The 13,801-nt window shown below is 49.0% G+C and overlaps 2 protein-coding genes across 2 annotated transcripts; one reads left to right on the top strand and one right to left on the bottom strand.

Annotated features, from left to right (window-relative positions):
• Positions 1-171: 171 nt before the first annotated feature.
• E1B28_010245 (uncharacterized protein) lies at positions 172-1,034 on the bottom strand. The gene is made up of 3 exons (XM_043155199.1): positions 836-1,034; positions 606-779; positions 172-545 (listed from the first exon to the last, which is right to left on the bottom strand). The coding sequence occupies exons 1-3, from the start codon at positions 887-889 to the stop codon at positions 459-461; spliced, it is 315 nt and encodes a 104-aa protein (XP_043007664.1). The 5' UTR covers positions 890-1,034; the 3' UTR covers positions 172-458.
• Positions 1,035-1,901: 867 nt separating this feature from the next.
• On the top strand, positions 1,902-3,127 carry E1B28_010244 (uncharacterized protein). The gene is made up of 3 exons (XM_043155198.1): positions 1,902-2,173; positions 2,226-2,413; positions 2,464-3,127. Exons 1-3 carry the CDS (start codon positions 2,096-2,098, stop codon positions 2,939-2,941), a joined length of 744 nt encoding a protein of 247 aa, XP_043007663.1. The 5' UTR covers positions 1,902-2,095; the 3' UTR covers positions 2,942-3,127.
• Positions 3,128-13,801: the final 10,674 nt, after the last annotated feature.

Here is a 13,801-nt window from a genome sequence, read left to right as displayed (position 1 = left end):
TGGAACTTCATATTTGTAGGGCAACTTCGAGGTTCCAGTAATGGTGCCACAACCAATGGGTCCTTCAACGCAAAGTCAGTCAATAATGCTCGGGAGGAATTGAAGAGGTCATCACCGCAATCGTAGCGAAGCTGTCTTGGTCGTGCATTTTTGGACATATTGGCATACTTTCGCGTAAGTAGTTGGTGGACTAACTGGTATGTACACATATAAAGTCCATAAGGTGAAAAATTAGTCGTCGAAGAGATATTCTGAGAGTCATCAATGGATTGGGAGCTCGGGGGTTGGACGGAAAGGGAAGAACATATGATTAATAGTCCATGAACGCGTGATGATATCGTACAACAGCCCTTGAAAAGAGATAGCCCAAAAATGTTGTACAGTGATGACGGCAAATGTGATCGAGTCGCATCGAGCCCTTTTAGATGCTCAAATAGCACAGAAGAGCGGCCAAAAGTTCAAGAGATGGCATGAAGGAACTTTGCATCTGGTAATAGTTGGCGTACACGGATGCTCCACGGAGTTGTAAGGCTGCTGGTCGACGTCTGAGTGACGGGCATGTCAATAAAAGCTGATAACAGTCAGTCTCATAAATAGGTACTCACGCGCCTGGCCTTCGGAGGTCGTGTGATAGAAGTTTTTTTCGGAGATTGCTGGAGAACCCCATACCCTGAGAGGGTATGCGACTCTTGTTCGATATACTGATGGTCATCCGTTGACTTCACAGCGAATGGGAGTGACTCGAGGTGGGTCAATACCATTAGAGTGCTGTCCAGAGTCTTGATTAACAAATGGAATAAGTATATATCAATTTCTCTAGGAATTCTGAGCATACCGAGGGTCCGACAGAAGTAACGATATAAGGAACAGGGTGGATGAAGGAGGGCATGGCTCGGCAAGTCGTTCAGAGTAGCTTTTGAGTCGAAAGGTGACGGTAAGAGGTCGGTTCAAGAGGATATACCCCTTTTATACACAATCCATGGGCCATTGCGTTGTGGCCGAAAGCCATTGTGTTGAGAGGAACTGAGAACACGATAACGTGACTGTCTCTTATAGCCCTTTATAGCCGCGCTCACGAGGTTAGATGCTGATTAGGGCCGGCTGCCTCGATGTAACATCGTGTAGTGACGTAAGTTCCCGTTAAGGTGACTTGCAGCTTAATTGCGCCCTCATGGTACTATTCTGTGTAGGGATAAGCAAGATTTTCGAGAACCACTTCCACACACCACTTACCATATCAGAAATTTGAATAGAGTATTCTAATGGTGCTCAGGATGTTAACCTGATTTTATCAGGATTTTAGGATAGCTGCAAGAAGCCTCGGAGACTGTCCGAGGGTGCAACAAGAAGTGCAAAACGGTTCGTCACGTATCGTCACGTCCGGCAACACATCGGCCAGGAGCAAAGCTCGCGCCATGACCAAAGTTGGCTTGCGTCAGTTTTCTTTGGCATGGTTGCTGGTTTGATGGGGTGACGGCATATTCCTCGCCGCTCGCAACCATCATCGCATTGATGGTCAGCCCCACCGCCGTCTCGCTTACTGGTCGATTGGGGACCTTTGGGGACTCGTTTGGCTTATTTTACACCACATTTCGCTCCGCTGCCTCTAGAATCTTGTATTTATTGTCTACGTACCTGTTTACACTTCACTACATATCCAAAATTTTGATTTACGTTCAGGAACGTACTGTTCCTGGGCTGTCACACTCATATCACACCACAATCTGTACCGTATTTTGCCTCTCATTTCATATCCTCTGTCTGGTGGTGGCTACAGTTATACATACAAGCTCATGTGTATTCTAAGAAGCCTAAAAAAAATTGCTGAGCCCACAAAAAAACGGGAAGACCATGTTTTGACCCATTTTGCATATCCCCGTGCTTTGCACATCGAAACCCAGAATAGTATTAAGTAGCCCATCCAAGCTTTGCGCTCGTTTTCTTGTTTCCTTGGACTTCCTTTCCTTTCTCTGCCAACAAGTCCATATTATTACTCGTCCTGTCTGATTGATCACCTTACGTAACGACCAACCACGAGAGCTTCGAGAGACCACAATAGCGACACCGAACTTCTGAAGCGATACTACTTTTCGGCATGGATCCAGCGACAGACCGAGTCAGTAAAGCGTACGAACGGCACGAACTGTTCTACATTGATACTGTGGTATTCCAGGTATGATTCTGTTTGTCTCGTCTACATAAATTTCTAATCGCCCAGGCAATAGGTTAATGACACACTCTTCAAGGTTCCCTCTCGTTATTTACACGAGCAATCAGAGGTGTTTGCTTGTGCTTCGCGCCTGTCGGATCCTAACGGCGAAGGATTATCGGATGACCATCCCGTAGTCTTACCCTTACCGGATGATGCGACTACGGAGGATTTCGTTCAGTTGATTAAAGTGCTTTATCCCTTGTAGGTGATCTGTATCGTGTTGCCCTGTTTGGTCATCGATCTCTACAAAGGACGGTTAAACTTCCTCCTCCCACCGGCCTGATGCGTGATCAATGGATTTCGGTCCTGAAGCTATCTACATTTTGGGAGCTTTCCGAGATCAGGACACTTGCCGTTTCAGAAATATCCAAGACAAGCCTCTCGTACATGGATAAAATCGCATTGGGCAGGAAATATCGTGTCAAGCCATGGCTTTCGGGTGGCTTAAAGGACTTGGTGGACCCCGTCTGTTCCCTGCCCGCTCTGGACGATATGAAGGAAAAACTAGGGACCGAAACTGCGATGCAGCTGTTGTACGTCCGGAACTTCCAAATGCTACAGCTTTTTAGCTGCGGCAGCTTACAAGAGGATATCATCGCTCAAACTCAACATCACGGGCGTATTGGTGGTAATTGTTGGCGATGTGGAAAGTCTCCCCTTCTGCACCCTAGCAAGAGCATGCCCACAGTCGAAAGTCTCTTTGCTGATGAACTTAATGAAATTGAGTAGATGCAACCGCAGAAACATCTACCATAACGACATGCTATTTATTCTCCTGCAGGTGTAACATCTGGCCCATTATATGTACTTCCTTCTACTGGTTCTTTCTTGGTACAGCAGTGTACTTATATCTAAACACGATCGGACTGTCCTGATCCTATGTTGTAAAGCATCATAATCAGAACGATATTCTACACTCTTCCCTTTGTTCCCTCGAAACCTGCACCATTGGCATGGGTGACCCCCAAGTTGGACACTACGCCGGTTCTTGAAATTGACGACTTGACGTCGAGACGAGTCGTATTCGCCTCATCTGACTTCTCTTTCAGCTCATTATCGAGCAAGCTCCTCAGGGTACTGTTGTGTGCATCCCACGTCGCAAGAAAGTCCTTCAATCTGGCACAACTCTGGCTTCGGTTAAGACACGTCCGCACCTGATAATCCCGTAACACGTATCGTGTAGGATAGAGCCGAGCCCCGGGTGGACATAATGTGTAGGATACCTGAATGCTAAAGACTGTGCAACGCAATAATTCCGCAATATTTTGTATGGACTTTGCAGTTTCCCTTCGGGTATTTATCCCGCCCGCTCTCAGCCGCTCTCCCATCAATCCGTCGGTACATCCCGAACATGTCATAAGATGTCATAAGAGGCCTCGGAGAGTCTGGACCTTCCCAGGCACGTCATTCTCGGTTCGGACATATCGGATGGATGTGATAAGATTCGTAGGCAGATAATCAGTACCGGAATTATCGGCTATCCTCTCGGCATAGTATAGAAAGCTGCGTCTATATTAGAGGCTCCATTTGAGCCCTCAGAAGTATATTACAAGACATGTGGAGGGGTTGAAAGGTTAATAACAATGCATAGTAATATTAGTACTAGTTGTCGCCGTCATCGCTGTTGCTGTCTTGCTCGTTGTTGTCCGAATCGTCGTCAACGAGCTCCGAGCTCTTGTAGACGGTGGCCGTACCAGATGCCCTGTCCTTCCCCTTTCTCCTGGCCCTCTTCCCTGCTCTTCGGCCTTCCTCCCCTTCCTCTGTGGTATTGCGAGCACGCTTGCGTTTTCCTGTGGTTCCGGCATCGCTTCGTTTCTTTCACTGAGCATAGGATACCTCTCCTGCAGCTACGCGGCGATCGAAGACAGCCTTTTCTTGCGTAACCTGCTGTTCAGTTAGGGCGACCCAGCGGCAAGTGTCGAGTCTGAGGGCTTTGTGAAGGTCGGGAAGTTGAGTGGCTGATAGTTTTGAAGGTTTGATTACCACGCCTTCATTCACTGATGAAGGCCATCCAGAGAGCTTGACGCCATGTTTCTGGACGATGGCTTCCTTGTAGTTTTCGTAGTTCATGTTGATGTTTGGCTTCCGTGTAATGAATCCTAAGGAGTTGAGCTGACAAGGCGTGAATTACTTTTAATCGAAGGGTACGCACGTAGTTTGCTGGAGATCAACGTGGTACACTCTCTGCATAGTTCCTTCGCACCTGTAACTTGCTTCTCTACAAGAGGAGCGTTAGGACACGTACATGGATGAGGGGGAACATAGAACTTACTGCCGTCCCTGGAAACAGCCCACATCTCTAGCAGCCCAAGAATGTCCCACGGTTCCTTGTCGAGGAGGTGTCGCATGAACTTGTCAGTGTCGTTGCCAGCCATGCCCCACCCAGGAATACCAATGCAGTCTTTATGGCCTCGGGATATGAAGAAGAACCCCATTGCACCAGTGCGTAGATGAAGGTTATTGAACTATGAGCGTGATAAAGAGATTTGAAGTTAGATTTGCATCTTGACAAGAACCTGACGGTACGTACCTCTTGGACAAGTTTTTCATGGGTTGCCTTGATGTCTTGTGCAGCAGATAAGTTGGAAACTCGGGCACCACAGGCCTTGACTGCTCGATACTCCATGAGCTCTTGCCTGAGTTGCTCCATTTTCTCCTCGTTGTCCACAATAGCCAGTAGCTTTGTGTCGGCTGCAAGAAGAGCATGCAGCTCCTTTGGTCGTGCCTTCTTGCCAGACTCAAGGTCTACATATTCAATGCATAAGCCGATTTCGACAAGAAAAGTAAAGGAGGGACTCACCGCCATTGATTTCTTTACTTTTATGGTGGAGTAGTACGTTGTAATCCGACGGTGCCTTCTTTGTTTTCATGCGCGACGAGGAGTCAATGATCCGCACCAGCCGCTTGCTGTTGAGGCGGTAATTGTTCGCAATGGCCACCACCTTTGCGTCAAACTCCTTCCGAGCCTCAAGGACCTCTGCTATGGCTTTCCTCTTAGATTCTTGAGCCACCTGCGCCGCCAATGCTCGCGACGCCTTCTCCGCCTCTGTTAGTTGGCGTCTTTGTTGCTCCCGAGGCTGCTGGGATGGAATGTGGGGGTTTCGCTGCGCATGTGAAAGGACATGAAGTGGGGCAGAGACGGGGGCTTCGACCACGGCAGCAAGCCTGTCAATTTCGCAGACAAGCCCACTATCTCCCACCGCACCCGCCAACTCCATATTCCCTGAAGAACTTAGGGTGTTTGAGAGTGGCTGCGCGTAAGAGCTGTTGAAGTCATGGGGTGAGGAGGATCTTGGAGTAGCATTGGAATGGGAATGCGGGGTCTTGGGAATGAGAGAATCGGGTGGTGTTGACGTTGAGGGAACTTGGTCGTTGTGTATGGGGGGACTGGTCTGCTCGCAGTCTTCGGGCATGTTGCAGATGAAGTAATCTAACTCGTTCAGCTGTTGAGCTGAGAGTTCCACCGAGTCGAGTAGAGTACAATCAAAGTCAAAGGGTTCCTTATTGTACGCATTCGAGTCAGGTAGAAGAATGGGATCGAAGTTTGAATTCTCCTTGTTGGACGTGGAGAGAGTCTGTGCGAAAGAGATTGGGTCGAATTCGAGATGCTCGGGCAAAGAAGAATCGCCGAAGTTGCAGCCATCCTCTGCGTGCAGGAGAGCTGTGAGACTCATCGTAAGAGTAAGGTGAAGGTGACCGAACTGTGGGTACTCACTTTTTGTCCATTCAACAAACTGGTGTCGTTCAGCGTGAATATGTGCGTTGTTGACGCGTCTGGAAGAGCAAACAAACCGGAGAACACGCTGAAAGGAGTCTCGCTAGCGACTTGTGGGTGAACGCAAGAAAATGACCTGTCAAGCGCTGGTAGAGATGATGAGAGACCACTAAGCGCCCTGTCCACAACTCTTTCCATGAGCAACCAACAACTTATCATCGACACCAAATCGACACAACCACCTCGTTCCGCCATATGATTTTGCCCAAAAATTTGCCATGGCATCAAATCGTCCAAGCGAACACCTACAGCACGTGAGTTATAGTATGTTGAAAACAACGAACTTACGAAGGTCAACAGCTTGCTTTCATCCCTTCTCTCACCAAGTAACAAGCTGCTATCGAAATGAAGGGTGTGTATTTTCTTTTTCAGTTTGCAGGCAGTTCTCTGATTTGCCTTAAGATGGAGGTGTAAAGAAACGCAACGGCAAAGGGAAGGGTGAAGAGCATGAAAACAGGAAGCTGATGGGAGTGGATGTAGACGGTGCTCAACGTACGTACGTACAAATGTTCTTCCTTGGAGAAGACAGCCAATTCCTCCTACCACAGCTTCGCAGCTCCTCAAGCACAAGAAGGTAACCAATATCATTGCTAGTGAGTACTTTGTCCTGCATATGAAGTATCTCGACTTATTGTATACCCATCAGAGCTCCGAGAAACTATGGCCAACAGGTGCCGCAAATTTAAAACAGGCCTTGAAAGTCAACACACTCGATCAGATGGATGGCACTGGTGAGTCCCCTGTGCTTCATTTTCGCTTGCATTCCCTTGTAATCAAGTCACCTGGTACTTAGAAGTCAACAAGAAGATTTTCCAAAGTTTTCTCCGTGAGTACTCTCTGTCTTAATATAATCGCAGCGAACTGAGCTTCTGGCAATAGAACAGGCAGCTGGTAGCGATTCAGGTAACCATCTTGGCCCGGAGAGCCGTGACAAACAGCCTCCGACCCTCGCTTTCTACATCTCCGATTCCGAAGAGGAGAACTTAGAGGCAGCTTCAGAGGAACTTGAAAATGGACCGCGTGTAAACACCCCCAGCGTCGACCGCGAGGATGTGGGTGTCTCCTCCTCAAGTAACCAGGTAAGTCACTTCCGTTATCAAACCTAACCCGGCGCACTTACTTGTGGGCAGATAACTCAGTCCCCTGCCCCAAAATCACTCACTGCCCAACGCCACCTGGCTACTCCAACGCCTTCAAGTGCGAACTTCCCCCCTCCATACCTCCTTCCAACTCCGTCCTCTATAGCTTCTACTGGAACTCCTCGTCAGGCAGCGCACAGGTGGAGTGTGTACGTAGTTTTCAAAGGATCTCAGCCTGGCGTCTTCACTGAATGGTAAGTACTTAGCCAAACAATCGTAAATTTTTCAGTCTAAACGCATCGTCTCAACAGGTCTGTTGTTTCTCGAATCGTCAGTGCAAGTACGTCCCCCATTTACAAAGGTTTTGCCAACATATCTACCGCACACAAAGTCTATCGAGGACTTCTCCAGACAGGCGTCATAGGTGCCCTTAATTCACTGGTCCGTGAAGGAGGCGAGCAGTATTTTTTGATTACATTTGGGTGTGCCCCTGGGGTTTATACGTCCGCGTGAGTACCGTGTTGGATATCTCTTATAACCGATGCTGATATGAATGCAGATTGACTGCTGTAGCCACCGGTCTTGCCTGGGGCTTAGGAACTCTCTTCGTGCTGGACAGCGAAAGCGTCGCAAACGCCATGTTTGTTTCCGAGTATATGGCAGGTCGAGTGGGGCCGGGGAAGCCCACAGTTGATTCATTTGAAGAGTAGATTTGGAATCAGGATGGATGTTTTTTCCCTCATTTATTTTGAAAACCTCAGTTTGTACAATGATCAGCCTAATGATATCTCTGCTTGGCCTAAATTGCGTGCTCAAACTACTTAAGTTGAACTAGAAAGCATTCGAAAGGGCTTACCGGCGGACCTCCAGGCAGTTACTACCCATGATAAGCTGCCAAATCAGGTTATTGTAGTCCCTAATTTGGCTAACCATCGTAAGTATTCAGCTCTTCGGGAGGATTGGTTCCAAAAAGTACTACTCCGTACCTTGGAACAAAGTTGAATAGCACCTTAGCGCTCCACACAGTCGATTGACCTTTTGCACGCTTGTCGAAAGGACGCTCGTAGAGTCGTACGGCGTTCTTCAGTTGGACGCCACTGCTATGAATTTGATGAACGAACGTCCAGATTTTGTGCAGTTGGAGGTGTATTGATATTACTTTACAGCATGTTCAATATCTGTAACATTTATGTTTTTAGTGCTGGACTGTGTTAGGGTTGCAACGTGAGTTTATTATGTACCTCAGCATTGTGTTCTGGTGTGAATAGACAGAATTGTTAAATGGTTGGTTATTATTTCTAAGACAAGTGCCCGGAATCCAGGTTATATCGAAACTGCCATGGTGTACACTGGGCTCATAATTTGATGTTCAGACTGCACACCATGTATCATCGGATGTCGTCTTTCATGAAGGTACAAGAATTACATGCGGGTGTTGCATTTACATACACGGTACAAATCCCTTCCCTAATTCTTCCAAGGTAGAGAACATATTGACCGCCCACTGCCAGCGGTTCACCTTACGAGCCTTAATCTCTGCCATCTCCTCTGGGGATTTGGCCATAATCTCCACTTCCGTTCGACCGCCGCCATCCAACCATCGCCAAATTCCTCCTGCGGTGTATTGTGTGATGGAGTAACGGGTTTCGCCCGCTTGGATGGGTGTATTGGAGTGTCGAAGAAGCGCCGATGCTAAGAGAATGGTGCAACCCGATGGGAATTCGAGGACAATTTTGAGGTCCCAAAGGACAAGGTGACCACCGCGCTCGTGGTCGTAAGAACCGGCCGAAGTCACTGCACACATTGAGTGCGCAGTGTTTTTGGAGTCGGTGTGGTCGGTTGTTCGCATCTGTGGTCCGAAGTTAATGGTGATGCAAGCAAAGACGCTGCGTGGAAAGTTGAGGCGAAGGGTGGGTTCAAGTTTGAGTAGCCGTTTGTTTCCTTCCAAGTAATAGTGGTAGTTTTTGGGAGACCAGGCGGCGAAGGCAGCTGGAGAAGTGGTCAGGTGATACTGCAAGCAAAGGAATAGCTCTCACCACTCTGAGCCGTGGCAATCGTTTCGAAGCAATCGTTTGAGATTAGTTCTTCCATCATGTCTCGTCGGGCCGCCAGACGCATCGGACGCGGCTGACCCTTTCCAAACGATACGCTGTATGCAGCAGCTGGCCATCCGATTCCACGAGCGTGGTTGTTTTCCTCGCGACTAAACTTCGTTTCCCGTCGTGCCTTCTCGATGAGCTTGGCCGCATGTTCAATCTGCGCCTGGTAATGCGGGTTGTCTATTTTCTTGACGCAGGCAGCAAGCACCCTTCCCCTCTTGTCAACGATAGGCCTTGCAACGCTGGCGACAACTGAGTTTCTGTTGGAGCTTGAACAAAAGGTACCTACTTTCCTTCCCATTTCACCACCTCAAAACCTTGGCTGATGAACCATTCCAAGGTGCGCACTGCAGTTCGTCCGCTTGGCTTCTGGTCAAGGCCAACGTATGCGCCGCGAGCAGCAGGCAGGCTTTCTGCATCGAGGGCCTTCATCTCCTTCGGAATGGCTGAGTCGAGGCCGTTGCACATGTTGTAGTCGGTAAGGTGCCCGGTCTTCTCGTATTCACTGGCTCTTTTCTTCTTGCGTTTTCGATTCGCGTAGGATTGGCGCGGTTCCTGTTCCTCGGAAGGGCGCTTCTTCCCGCTGCTACACCCATTGCTTCTTTCCCCCCCCTTATTCTCTAGCGCCTCACCCGTCTCATACTTCTCACAGCCCTGCTCCTCATCCCGACCCTCTTCTTGAATTGCTATCGCCTTCGCCATAAGGTCACCGACGTTCAAGTCCACGGCTATCTCCACAGGTGCCACGTCGAGGATCGAGGGTGTTTGAAACTCCTTGAATGCTTTGCCATTTCGGAGCTGTAGGAGTATCCGCTGGTGAGTATTTGGTTGACAAGAAAGGCAAGGGATCACCTTTCCTAAGCCCATGCTTCAACTTCCTTTTCGTCTAATTAAATGGTTAGTCCTAGGTTGTGAAAAGGGCACAAAGCTGTATGTATAAAGGGCTGCTAAGTTTCTCTAGATCCATAATTTGAATCATGTAGAAACAAGCAAGCAAGAGAAAGGTATAAAGAAATCGAAGAAACTAGGTGAAGACTCACTCGGGGTGGTGGTGGTTTGGTACTGAACAGTGAAGTCGATTGTCACGTTGAGTCACACAGACGCGTGACGTTGATTTCACGTGAAGGGCATAACACTAACATTTACGCTCAAACACGATGAAGAGAAGGCACGTCTTGAGTGGCACCAACGCTTCCAAGAGATTCCACCATGGTGGTGGCAGGTCTTCGGTAACAGACGAAATTGGATCCTCCAGACTTTACAAGCGACCCGAAATTCAACAACTGAAGACCGCTGCCGCCGCTGAACAAGCCTTGGATCAACGCCAGTCGTCTTTCGATTTTGCCTCACAGGGTGATATCGACGATTACGACGCAGCAGACTGCGGAGAATATGCGGACGATGTGCTAACAGGTAGAACTACCCTGCCTGTTAGCCACGAAGGGGGAGAAGTCGCTGAGTTATTTCTAGGAGTACGAGGGAAACGGTGCGATGTAGTTTTCAAAGGTCTATCACCTACTGACAAAGATGAGGCTACAGGACCTATAAAGACTATCGAAAGCGACGGGATAGAACAGAGAGAAGGACACAAGCTTTCTTACCTCAGATGGAAGCCATGACGGACCAATACATGGCCTACATCGAGGAGAACGGGCTTCAGTGGATGGGATCAGATATTGGGACTTCAGAACTGGGGGACGATCGTATCTCTGTGAGGGCAGTGGATCTCTTTAGTGAGCCATCACGTTTTCTTCTACCATCCTGTACTAATCCTCAACCCAGCTACCCATCGTTGTTTCATCAAGGTCGAAGGTCATCGTTTCGTCTCGGGTGCCATGGTCCGGCATGGCCTATTCCCCTGTTCCCCGTCGTCAGCCACTGTAGGCATCTCTACTCGCACACTTGAACTCTTCCGCATCGAGTTTCTTAGGTGCCCCCGAATGTCCACCCAACCGTTCATCAAGTCTCTGTGCGACTTGCATGGAGTACCCTACTGACCCTACCTGTCTCAGCAATTCACCATATCCTTTGACCTCTACCTTGACGTACTTTCCCGTGTACGAAAGCGTGTTTTAGCGGCACTTGGACGCGACTTACCTCACTGGCGACTGGCCAACGCCTGTCCCTGCTGTCGCTATCGTTTGGAAGGGGAGGAGAAGATGAAGTTTAGCATGATAGCATGCATGGACGGCAATGACTCACTCAAACGAGTGGCTCGGCGAGAGAACGTCATAGACGACAATGGAAATCTAGTTAGAGGAGGTGGAGATTCAAATGAGCGGGATGATAGTCGGATTGGGGGAGGTGACTACTTCTTGAGCCAGGAAGAGGTCAACAAATGGGAAAAAGGGGCATTGAAAAACATGCCAGCTGGTGGTGATGGGGCTATTGCAGGGACCACGAGCCCATGTGCCGAACGTTGGAAGAACCTGAAAGAAGATGTGACCTCGAAGATGTGGTCAATATACGACGAGACGGGGATCTTTGCGTGCATCTGTCGGCACGGTTTCCTCCTGATAATTGTAGATATGGTCAAGAGTGGGGAACAGTAAGTCTTTCCTTCCTCATTCCTTCTTTTGACTCAAGTTTGCGTGTTAGGGCCAAGTACGCCCTCTCAGTGGTCGAAAGGCTGATTGAATCTCTCGGGGAGGACCTAGCCGTGGGGTACGACATTGGATGTGGCTTCGAAATCACCCTCGGTAACAGCCCTCTTGGTCTGAAAGCAAAAGAGAAGAACTTTTCGTGCCTCGTTGGTATTTTCCATGGACACGGACATGGACGCCTATGTCAAACAAAGAAACTCGGAACCTACGTTGAAGGGACAGGGAACACTGACTGTGAGGGATGCGAGAGGTTATTTTCTAGATCAAATGCCCTCGCATCGTCTGTACGCCATGCTAGTCCCTTCCACCGACGCCAGGCGATAGCAGCGTGGTGCGAGCATCAAGATGACTTTGACACGTATGCTGGGCTAGCGAAGAATCTCCTTTCAAAGTATCGCGATGCAACTGAGACGCTTGCAGCTGCGCCAACACTTGCTCAGGCAATGAAGGACCTTGAAGTCAAATCGGCCTCGGAGTTTCCACAGTGGCTTGAAGAGGAGCGGTCCTACCTTTCATCCCTCAAGAAGGAACCACTGGAGGAAACACTTCAGATGGAGTACTATCGAAAACTCGTGAATTTGAAAGCCGCTGAGTACGGATCCCTTCTCATATCTTAGACCCCTCTAACCTGTCCGTCACCCAGAGAAAAGCTAGCCGCAGCAACTCGCTCCTGGATGATCTCAACACCAGCTACCATCGAAAGTGGTGTGTGTGACAACACTCGCAAATTTGAGACCCAACGACGACACGCCTTGGAATTGCGAGATGACCTCAAGAGTCAGATTCAAGGCATCGAACTTAAACTCGGCATCAGGGCCCGTTGGAAACCGGAGTGCGAGGAATGGAAGAGGGCGAAGCAGATGGTCTTTATGTCGAGATTTCAGAGGGCTCTGGATCGGTTGGAGGGACTTGTGGTTGCCAGGCTTTTTGAGCTCACTAGAATGAACATGTCTCAAACAGGTGCGTGTTCCTTTACCTTGTCTACAGTGTTAGATTCTAATTCTGCTTAAGGGTACAAACTACAGAAGCATATCAGTCAAGCTCTCAAGTCTCGTTCACAGGCTATACGCACAGCACTTGACGAATACAACGCCGCCGCCCAAGAACTAGTACCGCCTCGCCCTGCACTCGACTGGGACGAGGTTGTTGAATACACCTTCCTTGCTGATTTCGACCTACTCCGTGATACTCGACAAGACGTTCGAGAAAAGCCTTGGGCAAAACCAGCTGCGCGAGCTGCGATGGATCAGTACTTCAAGATCTGCCAAGCACAGGAAGAGATCGTACGGCTCAACATCGAAATTCGTCGACTTGTAACTTATTTGGGGGACGAAGACCTATATCTCACTCGCAAATCCGAGGAACACCGCCCAACAAACCCTGCGCTCGCCCTTCAAATCGCCATTTACAGAGACCGCCGTGGAAGGTGTAATTCGCAGCACTGGAAGGACCTCTACAAGATCCAGAAGCTCCCTGGCTTCACTGGAACTAGTGATGTGCGGGCTCGGGCTTGGGCTCGGCTTGAGAGGGCTTGGGCCTGTAAATTCTCAAGCCCGAGCCCTGAGCCCAAGCTCCGGGCACTAAGCCCACGGCTTGGGCCTGGGCCCAGGCTTACTGTACAAATTTTTAAAAGAAGTATGGCTGTAAAAATATCAAATTTTTAGTACATTCTATGAACCCAGAGCCACCTTCCATTGTGTCTGTTGAACTTAGTGCCAGAATTTGGCAAAGAAAGCCGTTTGGAAGTAATCGGCAACAGTGGGGCCAGCAGCCGGCATATATTTATGGCAAATTTACGGTCATGTGAATTATTTATATTAAATTCAGAGCCGGCCATTAATACTTCGGTGTAATGGACCATTTTGGTAACCTGCCAGTCCCGAAAAAGATGTACATTGATTACATATTAGAAGCCCGGGCTCAGGCCTAAGGCTTGGGCTTTCCAAACTGCAAGCCCGAGCCTTGAGCCCTTCAAAGCCTTATCCCGGGCTCGGCTCAGCTTGCAAAGCCCAGGGCTCGGCTCGGGCCGGCCT

This window comes from Marasmius oreades, chromosome 6, assembly GCF_018924745.1.
Source record: "Marasmius oreades isolate 03SP1 chromosome 6, whole genome shotgun sequence".
NCBI lineage: Eukaryota > Fungi > Basidiomycota > Agaricomycetes > Agaricales > Marasmiaceae > Marasmius > Marasmius oreades.
This window is presented reverse-complemented; position numbering and strand designations above follow the sequence as displayed.

Bases quoted from the DNA above. Each gene is read 5' to 3' on its own strand.
- E1B28_010245 (XM_043155199.1), bottom strand. From the start codon at position 889: ATGCCCTCCTTCATCCACCCTGTTCCTTATATCGTTACTTCTGTCGGA. The intron at 780-835 runs GTATGCTCAGAA...TTGTTAATCAAG, and splicing joins TTACTTCTGTCGGACCCTCG to ACTCTGGACAGCACTCTAAT. The intron at 546-605 runs GTGAGTACCTAT...CCCGTCACTCAG, and splicing joins GACCTCCGAAGGCCAGGCGC to ACGTCGACCAGCAGCCTTAC.
- E1B28_010244 (XM_043155198.1), top strand. From the start codon at position 2,096: ATGGATCCAGCGACAGACCGAGTCAGTAAAGCGTACGAACGGCACGAA. The intron at 2,174-2,225 runs GTATGATTCTGT...CCCAGGCAATAG, and splicing joins TTGATACTGTGGTATTCCAG to GTTAATGACACACTCTTCAA. The intron at 2,414-2,463 runs GTAGGTGATCTG...ATCTCTACAAAG, and splicing joins ATTAAAGTGCTTTATCCCTT to GACGGTTAAACTTCCTCCTC.